General features: G+C 34.8%; 1 protein-coding gene across 2 annotated transcripts; it reads right to left on the reverse strand.

The window, feature by feature from the left end:
- Positions 1–629: 629 nt before the first annotated feature.
- LOC129877226 (rac-like GTP-binding protein ARAC3) lies at positions 630–4,925 on the reverse strand. 2 transcript variants are annotated; one of them, XM_055952714.1, is made up of 7 exons: positions 4,632–4,925; positions 3,662–3,749; positions 3,472–3,581; positions 3,069–3,132; positions 1,379–1,443; positions 1,194–1,259; positions 630–1,109 (listed from the first exon to the last, which is right to left on the reverse strand). In XM_055952714.1, the coding sequence occupies exons 1-7, from the start codon at positions 4,728–4,730 to the stop codon at positions 1,005–1,007; spliced, it is 597 nt and encodes a 198-aa protein (XP_055808689.1). In that variant the 5' UTR covers positions 4,731–4,925; the 3' UTR covers positions 630–1,004. The 2 variants fall into 2 exon arrangements, with proteins under 2 accessions (XP_055808689.1, XP_055808690.1); XM_055952715.1 differs by having other exon boundaries at positions 630–1,119.
- Between the last annotated feature and the right edge of the window lie 18,110 nt (positions 4,926–23,035).

Raw genomic sequence — 23,035 nt, forward strand, 5'->3', positions numbered from 1 at the left:
TTATGTACATTTTAGATATTGAAAAACAAACAATTTTAATCATTTTATATCAAATCTCAACATTTTAATCATTTAAATTTGTACGTCTTAATTTTAATGAAAATAAACGAGGTCATAAACAACTAACCTAAACGGGCTCTTTATAGCAGAAAGGCTACTTTTGTTACTACTCAAAGTTGTCTATTCTTTTTCAAAACTTGATCAAAACACGTCTTTTTGTGTTAAAAAATGCTCTTCGAAACTAGGTCAAACATTGCAACTAAGCCCAACATACTAAGGTAAAGTTGGACAATTGTAGATATTATCACTTACGAGAAAATATATTTGTTCCTAAATCCTAATTAGCTAGTTGACAAATAGTTTTAGTTGATATTACTTTCCTGGTCGATTTTAATAGACTTCTTTCAGTAAAACGAAATGTGAAAAAAGTAAAACTACAAATAGCTGTACTATTGTATCATTCGTGAAATACATGTTCTATTATGAATAGTTTAATGTACTGTACTAATTGGTTGCAATCAGCTTCCAATATACTGTCAAATTGTACAAAATCATAGATGATATTTCTTTCCACCAAAAAAGTTTTAACTCCCATCTTGAGGCATTAAGTTTTGGAAACTTGCATAATCCTTTCTCCCAATCAAGAAACCAGAAATTCTTCAATATATACAAGGAACATACATTACAACTTCTTAATGATTCAGCACAATGATAATAGCACAACCAAATTCTTGCAAATTCCAAATTAGTGTGTTGAATGGCCTACAATAGATGCCAGGACAGTAATAATCATCTTACAAATGTTACACAGATCATACAGATTTAACTCAGGAAGAGACAGTGCACTTCTGTACCCAAACCAAATCTCGAACGAGCTAGGTTGACACTTTCCTAGTGTACTAGTCAAGACTGCCAAGCAGTAAACAAATTTGCTGCACTACTTGAAGTAGGAAGTGACTGACAATAGTCTACATCTCCTTTGCACAGCCACTCTTTTAGGAAAATCACAAGATAGAGCAAGCTTTCTGACCCTTTCTCTTCTTTTTCTTCTTCTGTTTGGGTGGTTGTAGAACCACCCTAATAGCCGCATCAAAAACAGCCTTCACATTCTGCAGTTTTCTTTTGCAAAATAAGTATGTAAAGAGGTGACTTATAACTTGACCGTGTAATCTTTATTTGAACAAGAAAAGTACCTGCTGTGTTTTTGCACTACATTCAATGTAAACTGCAGCACCAATAGACTTTTTCAGATCTTCACCCTTTACAAGTAAGCAGGAAATGAGCTACTGACAGAAGACTAGCCCCCTCAAACTTAACCATTTGGTCTAAAAATAAAGAATTCACTAGTACTGCTGAAATATGTTAAAAGTTGGTCTACCTGAGCCGTGGTAATAGCAACTGCACCAGGATGGTCTAAAAAGAATTGCTTGTCCTCTCGAAGATCTAGTGGAAGCACAATATACGCCGTTAAACAGAAGCACGAGAAATCACAAGAGAAGATAGGAAAGAAATGGAACTAGTCCACAAAAAGAAACAAGTGGAGTTGAACAGAATGAATGGACTAGAGACACTCAATTGAACCAATATGGATGAAACAAGATACAACAAGTTAAACGTGATCAAAGTGTACGCTAGAAACACATAAAACAGAAAGAGACCAGACTGAATATTATCTAACACAAAGTAGACAACAAAAAATCATTAAGCTCATAATATGCTTTTATTTCAAAATCCACATAGTATATATTACAGAATTATGACTGAAAACAGTTTATGTACTTTCTCGTCAACCCTAGATATTCTTGAAGTTCAATGATGGGATAAAGTTTAAGCTCATTAAGTACTTGTTTTCAAAATCCAGAGAACATGGGTTTCAGAATATGTTTAGAATAGTTTATGAACTATTTAGTGCAACAGTATACATACTTTAATTCCAATTCAGAGACCAGTTATGTTATTAGCTTGGAAATTTCAGGATTTTTTAAAGTGATTTCTCAAAAGGCAGAGGTTAGGTAAGCAACTTAAAACCACAAAGCATTGGGTGTCCTGCAGAAATGGAACTTCTACCATAAACCACATCCCCTTCAAATTTCAGTTGTGGGTTGTAACAGGTAAGATCTCCTCAATCTCTCAAGCAGTTTGATTTTACATCCATAAAGTTATTGAACACTAATCTTTCTTACAATCGTATAAATTCATAGCGGATACCATAAGTGGTTCTTAGAGATAATTAACAAGGCTGACACCATAAGTAGTTCTTAGGTGTAATTCTGGTTTAACAGAAAGCACGAGAAACCCAACCATTATTGGTGCTTCATGCAGGAGTTCATATGGAATCAGCAGTCACGAAGGTTACACGATATTCTCTTCTTTCATAATTCTGATAGTAGATAGCAGCATTTATGGATTGACAGTCTATTTTCCTATGTGAAGCAACTGTCATAATCTCATTCGAAATTAACGAGTAAAGCTCAAAAATGTCTACAAAATGATATATCACTAGTTATTGGATCTCTGTTCACCACAGAATTATCCACGGTAGTACACCTCTATTAAAGTTGATGGATTCAATGAAAAATCAAGAAGATGATTATCGAGGATGAAGAGTCCAAAAATTATGACAAAAAGTAGGCTAAATATTACATATATTTCTTGATCCAAGTACAAGTCCAAGAGAAGGAAGAATAGGGCCACGTGAGAACCCAGAGGGCCCCACATGAAGCCCAAGAGACAGAGAAAAATTTCTTTCGACATAGCAGAGTAAGAACATATACGAACAATTCTTCTGCCGAATGTTACAGATTTTGACGTAGCGAGCTATGATTGGGTATATAAATAAAGTTTCTTCAAGGATTGTCTGACATTTCACAGCTCATCCATACATACAAGGCAAGATGTCTAATATAAAGGGTGCAATCACAGTTCAAGAAAATTGTCTCCAATGAAAATAAGTAGAAACTTAAAATAATGGCAGACAAATAAAGAGACCTTTCCGACCACATAGAGATATTTAGAGGACATAGATAATTGAATTAACAAAGGAACCAAAGTAAGGAGAACCTACTAACCAAGCTTTGTTCCAACAAGAATGATTGGAACTCCTGGGGCATAATGCCTCAATTCAGGAAGCCACTGAAATTAAATAGCAAGAGGAAAATGTATTAGTTCCTGTAAATTGCGGAACATCACCAACCATACATCTCATTCATCTTCTTTATCTAATAGGCATCCTTTACCCAATCCTTGTTGATGAAACGCGGTCCAAAATAATCGAGTTTATTCGTACTTTCACTAACAAGTTGAATCAAATAACTAAAGTAAAAGTTAAGCAAGCCAAAGTCTTCCATGGACTGCTTTCAAGATACTGGGGAGATAGCCATCACAAATATTTCCTCAGTCTCGTGGTCATTTATGTGAGCAGGCAAAACAAAACTGGAAGTTAGAGATCTAATTCTAGAAAGGTGATTGCACCTTTTTTGAGACATTTTCATGGCTGGCCTTGCTGATGAGGGAAAATGCTAGTATAAAAACATCCGCCCCACGATAGCTCAAGGGTCTTAATCTGTTGTAATCCTCCTGACCTGTCCAATCAAACAGTAAGGGTAGTCAGCATGTGTTCCACAATAAGGTAAAGAAACATGGAAACTAATGTCCATTTTACCTGCAGTATCCCACAAACCCAGATTAATAGTGCTTCCATCCACAACCACATTTGCACTAAAATTGTCAAACACAGTTGGGACATAATCCTGTTTGCAACATAGCAAGCAAATTTAGAGTATGATGAATCAGAAAGTTTCATTTGAGGGATTCACAGCCACCACTGTTATAAATGAACTTATAAAACGAAAGAGCATAAATTTAAAGCTCAATGTTTTCCACCCTTATACGACTTCAAATAGAGAACACTCATGCTTCTATCTTAGAAACTAAACTTTTAAGTTCAGAGGCAGGATATTCAACAAAGCCTCATCTTTTCATCAGCTTAACACATTTCAATTAATTAACACCATATGCCAAACAACAAATAATCACATGTAGCATAGCTTTCACCTCCTCTCCCCCCTCCTCCTACACACACACAAAACAATAATAAAAGCAGGGTTTTCCAGTGAGGAATTCTACGGGCACATGAAATATAACATAGACCAGGTTCAGAGCTCTCGTATGAAGAACCAAATACAGCTATGCCTCTTCTAAGATATTTCTTGGAAGCATAAGAAATTAAATCAAGAGGTTCCATATCAAACTTCCATTCAATTATAAACAGGCAAAACCACTGACCTTCTGTCTATAAACCACATCAATGAAATAATCTAAAGAAAACGTCATAACGATATACTAGTTCAAACACTATGGGAAAAGACAACAAAAAAAAATACTCTATAACAGAAGGAATATGTTGTTTAAATCATGATGGGGACTAAAGAAGATGGAACACTAGTCTATGAAATGGCTTATGCTGCAATGATTTTCACATTCTTCTTTCATTCCCTACAAATCATACAAGAAATGGTCCATCAACAACGAAAAAAACGAACTTCAATCTGCAGAACTACAGCTACATCACCCAAAATGAGAATTTCATTTTTGTGGAAAAACAATGTTGGTGGAAGAAAGGAAGAACTTACAGTTGGGAAAGTATTGCTGGTATATGAAATGAGTAGACAAGTTTTACCAACTGCTCCGTCGCCGACGGTCACACACTTTATGAACCGTGAACCACTCATTCTTGATTCTTTAACCCCCAGGCCAATTTTTCAAGTTTTACGGCAAAACCCCTTCAAATTCTCCTTGTTTTCTTCTTGAAATTTCTTTCCCTTCTCTCACTTCCTGCAACTTTGTTAATGGAGGATAGAATGCACATACAGACACCACCTAAATCAACCCCCACGTTAGGATGCTAATTTCAAGAATATTTGATTATTTTTAAAAGAGGAAAGGGCCAAAATTACCCTTAAAGTTATTTAAAATAGAGCACATATACTCTTTAATTCTGTTCTAGCTTAAAAATATATTTTCCTTCATACTATTTGCTCAAAAATATCTTTCACGTTATACTATTGATACACTTTTATCCCTCTGTTTGACGAAATGAAATATGACATTCCAGATGTATTAATTTACGTCATGTAAGATCTCTGCATATGCACCCTATTCCATCAATTAAAAAAATCCAAATCGACTTATTAAAAGACTCAAATTCATCCTTGACTCTCATAATTATGATTTCCTTGACTCCCGCAGTTATCGCTACTGCAACAATTTTTAAATAAACTATTAATTGGCTATTTAATTGGCTATTTAATTTGCTAAACTATAGTTTTCATCTAATAGATATAGCTAACAAATGGTGATTAATTTTCCAAAATGGCAACTAAGCAAATGTGCTACTTGATCAAGCTTAGGAAGAAGATGCGTGCGGTCGAGCCTGGAATGAGCTGCAGAACAATATAATCATACGTTCAACGTGATCAATAGATGCTTGGAAAGTAACTGAAGTGTTCTTCCTAAAACCAGGCCAATAAGTAGGGGTATCTTATTACCGTAAATTATTACGGGATTGCTTAAAAACTGCTGCAAATTAATTGTGGCAACCATAACTACGGGAGTCAAGGAAACCATAATTACGGGAGTCAAGAATGGGTTTAGGTCTTTTAATTGATGGGGTGTGATGAAATACTTATGTGGAGATCCTATGTGGCGTAAATTAATACACACGAGATGCCACATTTTATTTCGTCAAATAGAGGGGTAGAAGTGAGCCAATAATATGACGTGAAGGATGTTTTTGAGTCAATAGTATGACGTGAAGGATATTTTTGAGCCAGAATATAATTTAAGGGTATATGTGCTCTATTTCAAATAGGTGAATGATAGTTTTGATCCTTTTCCGTTTTTAAAATTTTGATTTATATTCGTAAGTTTTAAAAATTATTTAAAATATCTATAAGTTTGTATTATCATTTTATAATAAATATGTTTCGTTAAAAAATAATTTTATTACATAATTGATAACAATTAACAATAACAAAATAATAATATAGGTAAGAACAATACATTAATCGTATACTCAAAATTGTCACTGATTCTGTTGAAATTATAATTCATTAAAAACAAATTGTTCTTTTTTCTCAATCTTGTCATTCAAATTATAATCAAACTTTTTCGGAGGAAGTAGATAAATATTAATTTGAATAAATAAATGAGGGGTGTTTTTTATAAAATATAAAACAATTTGGGTGATACTTTTTAAATACTAGAACTTGGCCAAATATTTTTTTTTCTAATATTTGGGAACTTGAGATGTTGCCAAATACATTTGCCAAGTTATATGACCAAACACTACTTTTTATTTTTATTTTTCTCAAATTTTACTTAAGAATATTTGTGATGGACACTAAATTCATATACTTTAACTTACTTGACTAAGAGATGAAGGTTAGGGGAAGAGAATGACTCACCCTTTTTACCTTTTTAATTTTTTTTTTCTTCCACCTAATGTCCTCTACACTTAAATTGTTTGACATAAAAATTCATACACACTCAAATTATTATTATTATTATTATTATTGTGGAGGACATATAATCCCTAATTTTTATTTTAATTGGAACTAACTCCACCCTGGTGCAAATTCGGGGGCTAAATCATGTTAATAATTCTACGTTATTGGTTAACAGAGAATCAAAATCAATTTATTAATAAATCGCAAAATGCTATAATTTTGAAGTAATTCATGTTCAATGATTTTGTGAGTGGTTGATAATTATGATTATAGTTATTTTTAGAAAGTTTTATAGCAGTGAGGCTTAAGGATAAAGAAAATATAGATATTTTTCAAAAAGAAGGTGATAATTTCAATAAATCTACTATATAAGTTGATTGATAGTTATATTAGTGCTCAAATTCCTTAGTTGTTATTGTCCAAATTTCGAAGATTAACCTTTGATATATTTAGATTTTAATCCGCATAGATCAAGGATAATACTAATTGTTTACGATGTGAATTATCAGGATATCTAATTATGTTTGTCCTCATGAACGAAATCTAACGTATGATAAGGAGTTTTTATTAAAACCCGATTAAATTTGAATATGCGTTAAATTTTTTTACATTAAATAGTAAAAAATCGAAAAGTATTGATTAAATGGTAAAATACATTATTTAACAAAAACGATTATGTACTCACATTAAATGATAAAGCGTCGAAAAGTATCAATTAAGCAGTAAAATACAAAAAAAAAAAAAAAACACCAAAAAACACGCATATACTCAACAGAGGGCATAATTGCTCTATTTCTGATAATTTGAGGGTATATCAATTTGGATAAATCACAATAAAGACTTTGTTTTTGTTAAAATGATAGAGAACATACTTATTTTATATTTCAGAAATACTTTTAGGTAAAACTACCTAATTATACATACTCCTCTATCATATATAATAATACTCTTATTTATACTTTTAAACAATTACATATCTTACCACAAATTAAGAATTTTCTACCATATATTAAAGAAGATACATTCAGATACACATATCCCTAAATAATAGCCTAAATTAGTTATCAACCCATTTAAACCGCTCCAAATGAAGGCTTTCATTTCAATCAACTTCTCCCTCTCTCTTCAACCTCCCACCCACGTCCTCCACCACCGATCTCCATATTCCTTCCTTCTATCCACCACGATTTTCACCATTAAATCTCTACAAATTATATTTGAAAAAATGAGCATTATATATCCAAGTTTGTATCTATTTAATCATTACTCAAATTCACGAGCCAGCAAGAAGGATACGACGAGTGCGAGTCTAACTAGGTATCGATGCATCCTACATGAAATTTATGATCGAACTGCGGCAACACTCGGGTATCATCTCTGATTGTGAATTCTGTGAAGAAAATTGCACATTCAGAGAATTTCACGGCATGTTCGATTACGTAATTGAACTTCGGAAGCGACTTAATGACCTTCTTTTTCAAACCTTTATTAGCCAAAGGTGATGAAAAAGTGAAATTTTTGATGGCTCTGGCAGAGATTTGTTGGATCCCGGTACAGCAATAATGACAAATCAAAAGGTGAAGCAAACATTGTTGTGGTGAGATGTCGACCAGCCATAAACATAATCAAAAAGTTTTAACTAGCGAATATTTACGCATGTATTTTGTCACAACCTAAAAGTGGACATGATGGAATTTGCCTTATCCAACCAAAGCAAGTCAGCCTAAAACCCGATTAAAACAGATAAATGCAAAAGTAAAGCAGAAATGAAATTTAAATATAACTAAATATGCGGATAACTTATTCAAACTCTTTATACCCCCAAAATTTGGTTGTCACATATAAGCCTCTTAAGTATTACATAAGAATAAAAAGAAGTACAAGTCTCAATGTCTTTGTGTCTAAAGTAGAACAAGAACAAAAATAAAGAGTATGAGGTATTCCCCGAAGTGACAAACAACTACCACATTCACTCTTCAACTAGAGCCTCGGACGTAGAAAAGTAGGAGCAAAATTCACGAGAATCCAGGCTCAAAACATATACAAGTGTAGAATGCAAGGGTGAGTACTAACCAACAACGGTACCTAACAAGTGAACATCTAACTCTAAGTAAAGACTATCGAACATAAGTACCGATCACACTCTATCCGAACCTCTTCAACTACAACCTGCATAAGAAACAATCCAATCTAGCAGTTCTCAATCCATATGGACAATACACGAGTAGAACATCGCAAATTGTACTTCAACACGCACATAATAATATTTAAGCACAATCACAATTCCTCCTAAATAAACAATCATAATTCACATCATAAGTCATGAATATCAGGATACAAAGATAATTGCAAATGCAATATAATGCAATGTCAAATAGAGTGATGCATGTATGTCCTAGTGATACACACCCGTTGAATTATCAATTCGCGACCCAAGGGGAACTCTTCAATCCATGCACCTGCCATGAGCGTGTGGCCCGGTCCCTTCTCTCTCAAAGATGAATCTACCATGAATGTATGATCCATTTCCTATTGCCTCTCAATATGAATTTGCCACAGATGTGTGGCATGCTCCCTAATTTTGACCTTCTCAATCGTGATTGGGCTTTATGCGATCGTGATGACCAAAAGATATAAGCCTACGCTATCACGATAAGATCCACCCGATCGCGATGCACACATAAAAGACTCCTCGTGATCGCGAGAGATAGGTACACAATCATGATGAACAAATTACCTTACACCAGTAGATTACCGAATGGACCCTCAAAATTCATTCAAAACTCTGAGCACACAGATCATATATGCTACCCTACTAAATTCAACATTTCTAAATTAATGGAACTGATAGAATACGGATTCAAGGTCTCCTTGATTCAAAACCCGTATAGTCATAATTAAAGTACCTTAATGCTAAAAAATACCAAACTGGCCTCGAAGCTTATAAAAAATCAAGCAAGACCTCATCTAGGCCTAAAATAATCCCCCAAATTCAATAAAATTATTGAAAATCTATTCCGAGCATCCGAACTCTGAATATTGACCAAAGTCAACTCTTGGACTAAAATTCCATAAAGTTCTAACTTAAGATCTCAAATCCACAAAATAACTCTAAATATAAAACTGACAACTCTCCTTAACCAAATTCTGCATTTCAAAGTTGATGGGACTGACAAAATTTCATTTCAAGACTCGTAGCTTCGGTTGATACCAAAAACTACTTTTAAACAACTTAAGATTTTAAGAATTCAAAACTTTCAAAAATCACAACTTTCAAAGAATTTCCAAAACCAACTTCGTAAACTGATCAAATATGACTAGGAGGAACTATCACGAGGTGTAAGATAATAATTTTCCAAAAAAATTCAAAAATAACCTTCGGGATCATTACATCATCCACCATTAAAAATCATTTTCATCCTCAAACATAAAGTAAAAGAAAGTACCTGAAGCTTTGAAAATCTTAAGATATCTGGAAAGCATGTAAGACTTTGTCTCCCAAGTAGCCTCCCCGACTAAACGTTGCTTCCACTGCACCTTCGCTGAAGCAATCTCCTTGGTCCTAAGCTTTTGAACTTGCCTATCTAAAATAGCTATAGGATCCTCCTCAAATGTCAAATTTAGACTCAGATCCACCGAATTAAGTAAAATCACATAGGACTCGTCAGGCATATACTTTCGAAGCATGAGAACATGAAAAATCGGGTGCACAACTGACAAACTAGGTGGCAAGAACAACTTATAAACCACCTCTCCGATCTGGCTCAAAATCTCAAAAGGACCAATGAACTTAGGGTTAAGCTTGCCCTTATTCCCAAATCTCATCACAACCTTCATGGGTGATACGTTAAGGAAAACATGATCACCTGGCATAAACTCCAAGGTTTGAACCCTTCTATCGGCATAACTCTTTTGTCGGCTTTGGGCTCTCAACATCCAACTCTAAATCAAGATAACCTACTCCATATCATCTCAAAGCAATCGGTGTCCAATGTATCCACCTCAACGACATCAAACCAATCAATCAAAGATCTACACCACTTACCATACAATGCCTCAAATGGATCCATCTGAATGCTGAATGATAACTATTTTAGGCAAACTCCGCTAAGGGAAAATACTAATCGTAATAGGCACCAAAGTCAATCATACATTCCCGAACCATTCCCTCCAATATCTGAATGATCCGCTCAGATTGTCCATCAATAGGGGATGAAAATTTATACTCATGTCCAACTGATTGCCAAAACAATGATGTAGATCTCTCCAAAAGTGTTAGGTGAACAGTGAATCTTAGTCAGAAACAATAGAAATAGGCACTTCGTATGATCGAACTATCTAGCTAATATAAATTTAAGCCAACTTCTCATCTATGTACTTTATCGTGACCAAAATGAAATGGGCGGACTTGGTCAATCAATAAACAACTATCCAAATAGAGTCATAAACACCCATGAAAGTTGGATAATCAACCACAAAATCTATGGTGATACGCTTCTACTTCCAAGTAGGGATGAGAATCATCTGAGACATACCACCAGGTCGCTGATGCTCACATTTGACCTATTGGAAAGTTAAGCATCTATCCACAAACTCCACAATGTCCTTGTTCATACTGCACCACCAATAATGCTGACTCAAGTCATGGCACATATTAGCCTCTCTTGAGTGAATAGAATACCCCAAACAATGGGTCTCCTCTAAGATTAATCAAACGAGCTCACGCACTGTGGGTACATAAATCCTGCCTCCAATCCTCAACACTCCCTCAAAATCGAGCACCACCTCCTTAGCTTCACCTCTGAACACCTTGGCTCTAATGATAAACAACTTCTCATCCTCAAACTGTCCCTTACAGATCTGCTCAACTAAAGAAGAATATGCATCCACAAATGCAAGAACACCACCACCCTCGAAAATCTACAACTAAACAACGTTATTAGCTAGCCTCTGAATATCTCTAGCCAACGATCGCTCCTCAAATAGAATAGGGGAAAGATTCCCCATGCTAGAAGTCTTCCTACTCAAGGCATCAACTACCACATTGAACTTCCTGGATGATATAAGATAGTTATAGCGTAGTCCTTTAACAACTCAAGCCATATATGGTATCTCAAGTTGAGATCCCTCTGATGGAATATATATTAAAGGTATGATGATCGTTGAAGACCTCATAATGAAAGCCATACAAGTAGTGGCTACATAGATTTAACACATATACCACAGCCGCCAACTCTAAATCATGAGTATGGTAATTCTTCTCATGATCCTTCAATTGTCTAGAAGCGTAGGTAGTTACTTTCCCTTTTTGCATCAATACTCCACCTAAACTAACTATAGAAGTATCACAATACACATTAAATCCCACACCCTCCTTGGGTAGAGTCAAGACAAGAGCCGAAGTCAATAAGGTCTTGAGCTTTTGAAATCTCACCTCACACTCATCAGACCAATGGAAACCCATTGTTTTCTGAGTCAATCTAGTTAATAAGGCCACAATAGTAGAGAAACCCTATATGAAACGTCTGTAGTAACCTGTCAACCCCACAGAACTCTAAATTTTTATAAGAGAAATAGGCCTCGTCCAACCTCTAACTGCCTTAATCATGGAATGATCTACTCTAACACCCTCCTTAGACACTAAATGTCCTAAAAATGTGACTGAATTAAGCCATAACTCACACTTGGAGAACTTTGCAATGAACTTTTCATCCCTTAACCTTTGAAGCACAAACTTCAAGTGGCGAACATGATCCTCCTCAGTCTTGGAATACACCAAGATGTCATCAATGTACACGATCATAAAGGAGTCCAAATATGAGCGAGACAATCCATTCATTAACTCCATGAATGTTGTCAGGGTGTTAGTCAACTCAAAGGACATCACCAAGAACTCATAGTGGACACGAGTATGAAAAGATGTCTTATGGATATTTGATTCCCTAATATTCAACTAATGATAACCGGGCCTCAAGTCTATCTCGGAGAATAATTCTGCTCCCTGAAGCTGATTAAACAAATCATCAATATGGGGAAGACGATACTTGTTCTTGATAGTCACCTTGTTCAACTATCTATAATCGATACACATCCTTATAGACCTATGTTTCATCTTACAAATAAGACCAGAGCACCTTAAGGTGACACACTAAGGCAAATGAGATCTTTGCTCAACAAATTCTATAACTGCTCCTTTAGCTACTTTTACTCTATCGGAGCCATATGGGATGGAGCGATAGAAATAGGCTTAGTGCTTGGCTCCTAATCAATAGCAAAATCAATATCCTTATTCGGGGGAACTCTTGGAAGGTCAGTAAGGAATACATCGACAAACTCCTGAACCATTAGAATTGATCCCATGGAAGGTGGTTCAACACTAGTGTCCCTAATGAAGGACAAATAAGACTAGCACCCTCTATCAATCAATCTCTGAGCACGGAAGAAGGAAATAACCTTACTAGGGTAGAAACTACTAGTACCCTTTCACTTAATCCTCAAAACACCAGGCATCACTAAGGTCACAGTTTAGCATAACAATCAAGAGTCACATGATAAAGAGAGAGACAATCCACACCCAAAATAACATCAAAATCTATCATTCCCAATATAATCATGTATACCAAGTGTTATACCCTGCCAAAGAAATAAGACAGGATCGATACACCTGATCCACCACTAAGGGCTCACCCACGGATGTAGAAACATAAATAGGCATAGGCATATGATCACATATCAAATCAAACCCAAAAGAAAAATTAGTAGAAACAAAGGAGAATGTATATCCTGGATCAAATAACACAGATGATAATCGATGACAGACTAGGACGATACCTATAATAACTGCATCAGAAGCCTCAGCCTCGAGTCTCCCTAGAAAAGTATAACATTCGGCCTTTTTTCCACATCCAGCTTGAACGACACCTCTACCTCCTCCCTACTGAATGATAGCACCACTAGCACCCCTACTAGGAGTACGACCACTTATACTAGTCTAAGCTCTCCCCCGACCTCTGATCGATGATACTGATCCTCTACTCGGAGTTGATGAACTAGGCTAGCATCCCCCCCGACCCTATGCAGGATACTTCCATGCAAGGTAACCTGGATCTCCACAATCATAAAAACATCTCTGGGTACATTGTTTGCTAGGATAATCTGGAGGAACCCGAATAACCACCCCAACCTTTCGGCCTTTGTTGTGAACCATAAGAACCATGACCTACACAGTAGGACCCATAAGGTATCTGATCACCCCCGGATGCTGGCATAGATGCATGAAATGGTCCTCAATGCTGAAAATACCACCCTATCTATAGGATCCTCTACCTCTAGATGAGGTACTAGAAACTAACCATATGTACGAGCTCTTTTAGGGTCCCCAAATGCCTCTCACTCCATCAAGTCTGACTCCTTGGTGGAACCCATAATGGACTGGAATGAAGCCCCCTCACTAGAGGATTTGAACATAACCATACAGATAGAATACGTCAACCCCCTCACAAACCTGCAAATCCTCTCGACCTCATCAGGAAGGATGTTTAAGGCATGTCTGAACAACTGGTAGAAATGAGTCTCATACTGCCATCCTATCTCAAATTCTCAAACCTTAACTAGGTCTCCTCTCTCACTCTCTAGGGAATGAAGTGGTCATAAAAGATACTAGAAAACTTGTCCCATATCACTTGTAGAGATCCAATTGGCCTAGACCCTAAGTAAACTCTCCACCACTCCTTAGATGGACCATGCAACTGTAGTGTAGCATAACGAATTCCGTTCAACTTGACTAACCCAACTGTCTATAGTATATCTCGACGTATAGTCAGAAACTGATGTGCATCCTCAGTCTTTCCACCCTAAAACTGAGGTAGATCCATTTGTCTAAACTTCTCATACATGCACTAGTCATCATGGGTCAATATAAGTAAAGGCACACCCTGAGCTCCATCTCTCGATAAACCTACACCATCAGCTATAGAACCCGCCGGTGGCTGTCCCACTAGAATTTGACGTTGCTCTAAGGTTTGAGTCTTCATTCTAGTTTGAGAACCCTCTATTGTGCCTGTCTGACCACAACCCTATGTAAACTCCTCAGGGACACCCAAGACCCTCAACAAGGTGTCCAAAAGTAATGGTCCAACAACAAACTCTAGAGGAATTCGGTCCTCTCTACCATTAACCTCTAGCTCGAGAGAGATACCCCTACAATGACCTCTCATTGGTGCCATTCCATGGGCACAACCTCTTCCTTTACCCCTAGCTGGGCTCTCAGTAACATACTCAGAGATTGCCTCCCTTCCTCTGGCAGAAATAGCTCCCGTCCTAGCCATCTGTCAAAAAAAACACGCGATAATTCAGCACTAGCAAAAGTAACCACGCACGAGAAGAATTGAAAGAACAAAGGAATTTTCCAAACAATCTTTATAGCTTCTCAAAGATAATAAACGGATGTCTCTGCTCTGATCTTTGAGACTCTACTAGACTTGGTGTGTACATACGTGAGACCTATGAACCTAAGGCTCTGATACTATTTTATCACGATCCAAAAAAGGACATAATGACACTTGCCTTATCCCATAAAGGTAGGTCAGCCTAAAATCTGATTAAAATGGATAAATGCGGAAGTAAAACAGAAATGAAATTTAAATACAATGAAATAGGCGAATAACTTTTTCAAACTCTTTATACCCTAAAAATCTGGTTGTCGTGTGTACAAGCCTCTAAATATTACATAATAATAGAAAGATGTACAAGTGTCAAGGTCTTTTTTTCTAAATTAGAACAAAAACATTAATATAAAGTATAAGGTATCGCCAAAGTGACAAACAACTACCTCGCTCACTCTTCAACCAGAGCCTTAGACGTAGAAAGATAAGAGGAGAAATCATGAGGAACCAAGCTCAAAAACTACACAAGTTTAGAAAGTAAGGGTGAGTACCCACCAATAACGGTACCCAACATGCGAACACCTAACTCTAAGTAAGATATATCCAACACAAGTATCCATCACACATCATTCGAACCTCTTCAACTATAGCCAGCATAAGAAACAACCCAACCTAATAGTTCTCACTCCTTGTCGATAATAAATGAATAGAATGTCGCTAATTGCACTTCTACATGCACTAATAGTATTTAAGCACAATCACAGTTCCTCCTCAATCAACAATCATAAGCCACGAATATCAGGATAAAAGATAAGTACAAATGCAATGTCAAATAGAGTAATGCATGTATATCCTAGTGATAAACACCCATTGAATCATCAATACGGGACCCATAGAGAACTCTGTAGTTCATGCAACTACCATGAGCATGTGGCCCGATCTCTTTCCTTTCAAGGATAAATCCTCTACGGACGTGTGACTCATTCTCTATTTCCTCTCAATATGAATCTGCCATGGTTGTGGCCTGCTCTCTATTTCCTCTCATTCTTGCAATTCATTATCAGAATATTGGCACAGTCTCGGTGCAAGTAAATAGCTACAAATACTCAAAAAGAGGAACACAATGAGATGTATATATCATTTTCACAATCACAATCCAATATTGAAATCTCATCACAACATCATGTGTAAGTTGATCAATCATTCGAATCATTTGAAGCAATCTTACATCACAAAATCAACAAATTTACTCTTTTATCCTGATTTCATCATCATTATAGTTCATTAGATAAATATCAAAGCATGACATGTGAATCCCTTCACCAAACCCTATTACTCCGAAGTACACAATGGCATACAAGGTTTAATAGACTTAACAATTGGTTAAAAGGTTCACTTGCCTCAATTCAAGCACATAATCACTCTGTAACTTGAGTCTTTCCTTTCCGAAGGGTCTCCAAATCAACACAATGTATTCATATATGAAACCACAATAAAAATTCAAAACTATCAATACCATATCAAAGATATTGAAAAACAGGGTCAATTTGACCCAAAAACCCAATCCTAGGAACGAAGGGTAAATCTAGAAATTTGTATAAAAATGCATTACTCGAAGAATTTAGAAACCATCGATGAAAACTATTTCAAAAACTAAGTTGAAATCAGTCCTTAAATCACCATTTATCAAAAGAATTGAGTTCTTGAAAAATTCCCAAACTTTGAAGTTCAAAATCAAGAATTAATGGGTAAAATCAATAAATAAACATTATGTAATGAAGATTTAGGGCCAAAAACACTTACACAATTGATTAAACTCGAAAACCCCTTTGAAATCGCCTCTACCTAGCTCTCAAAGTTTGAAAATGATGAAATGGGGTGAAACCCTGACTTTTGAAAAAAGTCTACTATTCATGTAAAAATTACTCTTCGTGATCGAAATGACCAAACCCTCATGATCACGTTGAGTTAAATGGTCAACTCATTTAATTTTGACCTTCGTGATCGCGATTACCAGAGGAAATAAGTGTACACAATTGCGACAAGGTCCACGCAATCGCGATGCACACAAAAAAGACTCCACGCAATCACGAGAGATACTCACGCTATCATGATGAACAAATACCTTGATCTAGATTACAGAAACTAGAAATTCACACAAGATAATAGAATTTCTGAATGGACCTTTAAATTTGTTCGAAACTCTTAGTACACAAATCATATATGTTACCCTACTAAATTTGACGTTCCGAACTTAATGACATCGTCAGAATATAGATTTGAGGTCTCCTTGACCTGAAACTCATTTCATCACAACTAAAATATCTTAAGGCTCAAAAATACCAAATTGAACTCCGAGCCTCCAAAAAATCAACCAAGATCTCACCAGGCGTAAAACCACCCCCCAAATCCAATGAAATTGTCGAAAATCTATTTCAAGCTTCTGTACTTTGAATGTTGACTGAAGTCAACTCTTGGTGTAAGATTCCATAAACTTTCAATTTAAAATCTCAAATCCACGAAATAACTCCAAATCTGAAATTGACAACTCTCCTAAACAAAATTCTACATTGCGGAGTTGATGGAATTCCATTTTGAGACCCGTAGTTCTGATTGGCACCAAAAATCACTTTTATACAACTTAAGTCTTTAAGAATTCAAAACTTTCACAAATCACAACCTTTCAAAGAATTTTCAAAACCAACTTTGTAAACAGATCAAATATGATCGGGGAAACTTTTAGGAGGGGTAAAATAATAATTTTTCAAAAATTTCCAAAATAACCTTTAGGGTCATTACAATCTGACATATTATTGATGTATATAATATATTATTGATATATCTAACATATTATTGATGTACCTAATATATTATTGATATATCTAATATATTATTGATGTATCCGACACATATATTGAATTAAAATTATATGTATCTAGTTTTTATCAGTGTATATGATTAAGTTTATATGTATCTGATAAAATATACAAATCTATTAGAGATTTAAGCAAGTATCTTGCACATTATTGATGTATCTAACACATTATTTAGTTAAGATTATATTTATCTAGTTTTTATTAGTGTATATGATTAAGCGTATATGTATCTAAAATAATATATTCTAGTCATCATTCCATGATCCATACCAGCCATCACATGGCCCATTAAAGGATATAATAATACATGAGTACCCAAGCTCCCTCCATCCTGGGGCTGTGCTAGCAAACGACTGAGTACATAAAGCCTAAGGAGTTAACACTGTGGGTGTGGATCCAATACCTGCTAGCTCACTCAAAAAGTTCAATACATGTTGAACCTCTTCAGAAGACATGAGGGGAGGACCTGTACCCCCAACATGTGTTGTTATCTCTAGGTACGCCTCCTTCTCGACTTCAATCTCCATCTCTTCATCAATATGGTCTTGGGTAGGGGAGGGGTCGCTTGTCTTGGTACTAATCCTTTCTGAGCTCCACCGCTAACGAGTGTTTCCCTTTCTCGGCCCCTTCCCCTACCTCGACCTCTGCCTTATGCTGCTGGGTCCATCGCTATCTCCATCACTGGAGTTGCTTCCCTTACATAGTTACATCTCGTGTCGTCCATCTGCGAACAAAAAAGTTAAGGAAGTTAGATACCAACACCATCTTCAGAAGTCAAGTCATGCAAATAAACGAAGAAAACAATTTAAAACATTTTAAAGATTAAGTTCCCATAAACTCAATCCTATAATAAAAAATATCTTGTAGAAAATACCCCCTAAAACCTGAAAGTCATAGTTACAAAGCTCTAACAAAGTCTAGAATTAGGGGGATGCAACCCCAACAAGAAAATAAAAATGAAAGTCTAAAATGTTTTTGTCTGAAGAGACGAACAATGATCTAAGAAAAATCCATGATAGCCTAGATGAAATAGCTCACCCTTGGATTCAGATCATGTAAGTCTCACAATTGAGGTCTCTTAGCGACCGCCTGAATATGCCATGTACTCAACAAAGAAAAATCAAGTGCAGTATCAATACAAAAATCTTAGTGTATTGGTAGGATCACATAACTAGTCTCAAAATAAGAATGTAAATAAGTAACCATAATACAGTAACACAAGTCAACACATATATCAACAAGTCAAAACAGATATGGACTTTCAGTCACAAATATTAACTTAACCAATGCATGAAAGATGTTTCATATGATCACAATAACACATATCCGGTCCTCTTATGAAATCCACACACAAATTGTTAGTGTATTGGCGTGGTATTCGAGCCAACCATTATAGTAAATTGTACGAGCGTGGTACTCGATTCAACCATATAGATTTTCTTACCAAGCATGATATCCAAGCCAACCAACAATCACAAACAACATGCACAATCACAATCACAATGAACAACCACACTTGAGACCACAAGTAAATAAATCAGGTTCATTGCATGAGATTATCAACATGATGTCATTTCATATTCATCCCTTATGATTTCCCTACATGCATTGCACAAGTAATAATATAAAGTAGTTAACATACAAACATTACATACATTGCAAAATAAACAACCATCACCTACCTCGAATCAAGCCATGAAAACTCTAAAGAACTTGAGCTTTCCCCTTTTGTAGTGCCTTGACTTGTTCTTGGCCTAAAACAACATTAAAATACAACAATCAATGAATAATTGCCTAAAACTATCCGGATTATACTCAAATCCTAATCTCTGTCCAGTTTCATGATCATCCAACCCAAAATAGAATTTTTCCACCATTAATTTCAAGTTAAAACCTTCCCCTAAGGTTAACCACCATAGATTCTAGGGCTTAAGAATCAAATTACAAGTTAGGAAAGTAATTAACTTACCTTTTTCGATGAAAATGATGGAAAATTGGTGGTTTTCACCCGAAGTCGCTCTTGCAATTCCCCAAAATGAGATAGCCAATATTGATCGTTTTGGGACTTTCTACACTAAAATTCTGACTTACTCTGCATAACTGCCTAATCCTGCTATAGCATCGGTGCCATAGCGGGACCATCCACTATAGTGGAAAGTAATTTCCCTGCTATAGTGTGTGAAACCCACTATAGCGGATTGCTTGGTATAAAAACTCTAAATTCTCCCCAAAAGTCTCTATTTCGCAACACACCTTCAAATCTTGACGTTCCAAACTAACCCATTCATGCCAAGTCTGATATCAAAATTATACTTACCATAATTCAATTGGATAAAGTCCTATGGATTCCTTAATGTCTTAGCTATTAGAAAATACGATCCGTGCATAAACATATCGCCCCATCCATTTTTGAATTGCGCTAGACCTTACCTTACTCAGATTTCATTTGAGACTGACCTAACCTAAAAATTTTAAGTTACTACCCAATAAGTTTTTTGGCCAAAATTTCTCCACGGTTGGTTTTTTCATAACGATCGAAAGGGGTCATTACATAATATCTAGTAATGGTTAAAAATAATTACATTTTTTAGGAAGGAGTGGGGGAGGGGGTGAAGTATGAATTTTTTAAAAATATTTTATAAAAAAATTAAAAAAATAAAAGTACGGGGATTGTTGGGTGGGGTGGGGGGGCGGATGGAGTGTGTGAGCAAAATATTTTAAATTTTATTTTTTTAAAATGTAATTTTCTTTTTTTGGGATAGAAATACTTTAGTCTTTAACTTTTAACTAATATTAATAGTTTATTTAATTTTTGTCAAGGTGGAAAATTTTATCTATGTAGAATGCCATGTGACAAGGTTTTTTCAAAAAATAGAGAGAGTAGAGAGAGTGTAATACACACACCACTGATGTGTGTTTCTCCCACTAATAAGTGATAGTTTAGGTATGAAACTTACACTTGCAATAGTTTAGATATGAAACTCAAAAACGGGAGATAGTTTAAGTGTGTTTTTGACACTTATCTCTAAAAATAATGACTCTTTAATATGGTTATTATGACATATTGGTGGTTGAATATAAACATTTCTTTTCACACTATTATCTATAGAATGAATCCGGACACATGCGTAGTCACTGATGACACTTGAATTTTGAGATACATTCTCATTTATTTTTCTAACAGAACACTCCTAGTTGGATGTATTCAGGATATTCACGAGAAAATGATCGTAAATCTCTAAATAAGACATTTTTCATTGACTGACTTTCCATAAACAAAATATTTTCTTTGATTCACTTTCCAAAATTTAATATTGAAATAGAAGTTCATATCAGTAAGTAATTAATGAAGTAGACACTATATATATTTGTTACATTAAGAAGCCTCTAAACATACACACACACATAAAAAAAACCTTTCCTTTTGCACAATATGGAAAAGAATTTGTTGACTGCTAGACTTATTGATCTTTTCATTTGGTTAGTGCTTTTTTCTCCTTACAATATTCGAATGTATTGACTCTAGATCTGTCTCAATCATACAAGTCTTTCAATCTCTCGTGATGAATTTCAATATTTAGTTAATAATTTAAATTTATATATATATATATTTTTGTTCGATGCTAACAAGTTTTTAATTCTCAGATGCGGTAATAGCACAAGAATGTACGACTACAGACGATTGTGATCCTACCATGTGTTATAGTGGGATTATAGCACTGCCTACAATATGTCGTGATGGAAAATGTGTGTGTGATGATTCAAAGAAATACTCTGCTGATCAACTAGACAATAGACTTGGTCACAAAGTTAACTTGTAGGATTATTGAAGTTACGGGAGTTTGTTCAAGTGAATTTAATGCCTAATATTGGCTTATGAAAATTATTACTATATTTTAAGGAGTATTACTATATCAGATTATGTTTTCAATAAATTTTTTGTATTTATAGTTTATAATAAAGACAATTAGTGCATAGTACTATTTAAATCTGGAAAGAAATTTAAAAAAAAATCAGTATTCAGATTTAGAGATAATATCTATATATAAAGAAAAATGAAGACAAGGTGATGTGGCACTTCTCTATGACCTCCAATTCTATTTATCTTTTTTTCTCCTTTTTTTTGGCTTTTTTTCTTCATTCTTTTCATCAAAAAATATGTTTATTAATTAAAAAAATCTAATTAAATTTACTATTCTAATTATATCTAATGAGTTACAAAAAACCTCCATCTATTTACATTCTCTAGTCTCTTCAACTCCTTTCTAACACTATTCTTATGAATTATCCAATCTATAAATAACAATCATCTATGGAGATGTTGAATGTTCATTTCCATTTTCTCATTCTTTTTTTAGTAGTATAGTATTTTTCTCCTTTTTAAATTTGTTTTCTTCATCTTTTTTCATCAATAATGTGCTTAATAATCAAAAGAGAAGACATATAAAAGATGATGTCACGATATGGCCTTCACTTTGATGAAGTTCATAGATATATTTTTCAAAGATTTATCATTGAGAGATGTTCACATTTATTTGGTACAAGTTCATCAAAATGAAGAAGGAAGTTTGATTATTTTGGAAGATTCATCAAGAGAGATGGTCATATTAGTATAAAAGTTTGAATGATGTTCAAATATTTTAAAGATTCATTAGTGTATTGTTTTGATTTCGATTAATATTATTCTATTCTTTTTTATTTTATTACTTCATTTTGAACAAAGATATTTAATTAGATATGTGATTTCCTTTATTTCTGTAAAAATAAATTATGAAACTCTACAAACCAACATATTAGAAACCTCAATTAGCAAATTTTACTCAATTAACTTTGCTCTTCTTCATCTTATTATTATGCAAATGAAGATGAAAAAATGCACGTTTTTGTTTATGTGTATATCTATTTGCCAAATTCTAATTAATATTTTAAAATTTTGCCACTGTCGAAAGGTATATTACATTTCTCATAGCTATTAAATATTGTTGCCCCTAAATACATATGATATGGTCTATCATATTATAAAGGAGGAACATAGACAAGATGATGTGACACCTCTCTATGACCTTCATTCATATTTTTTTCTCTTTTTTTAGCATTTTTTCCCTCCATTTAATTAGTTATATGATTTTTAATATCTCCAAAATTCTTTACATACAATTACTCAACTTTTTACCTCCCGCTATACTATATCTTCTTTATTAGATATAATGTGCATTTAGATATTCTTTCAAAGGTGATGTGGCACCTCTCTATGGACTAGAAAATTATT

Source organism: Solanum dulcamara, chromosome 12, assembly GCF_947179165.1.
Source record: "Solanum dulcamara chromosome 12, daSolDulc1.2, whole genome shotgun sequence".
Taxonomy (NCBI): domain Eukaryota; kingdom Viridiplantae; phylum Streptophyta; class Magnoliopsida; order Solanales; family Solanaceae; genus Solanum; species Solanum dulcamara.

What these genes read in the sequence shown, in the direction of transcription:
- LOC129877226 (XM_055952714.1), bottom strand. Translation starts at nt 4,730, where the DNA reads ATGAGTGGTTCACGGTTCATAAAGTGTGTGACCGTCGGCGACGGAGCA. An exon ending in CCAGCAATACTTTCCCAACT is followed by an intron (nt 3,750 to 4,631) that starts GTAAGTTCTTCC and finishes TGTTGCAAACAG; the next exon opens with GATTATGTCCCAACTGTGTT. An exon ending in GTAGTGCAAAAACACAGCAG is followed by an intron (nt 1,110 to 1,193) that starts GTACTTTTCTTG and finishes AGAAAACTGCAG; the next exon opens with AATGTGAAGGCTGTTTTTGA.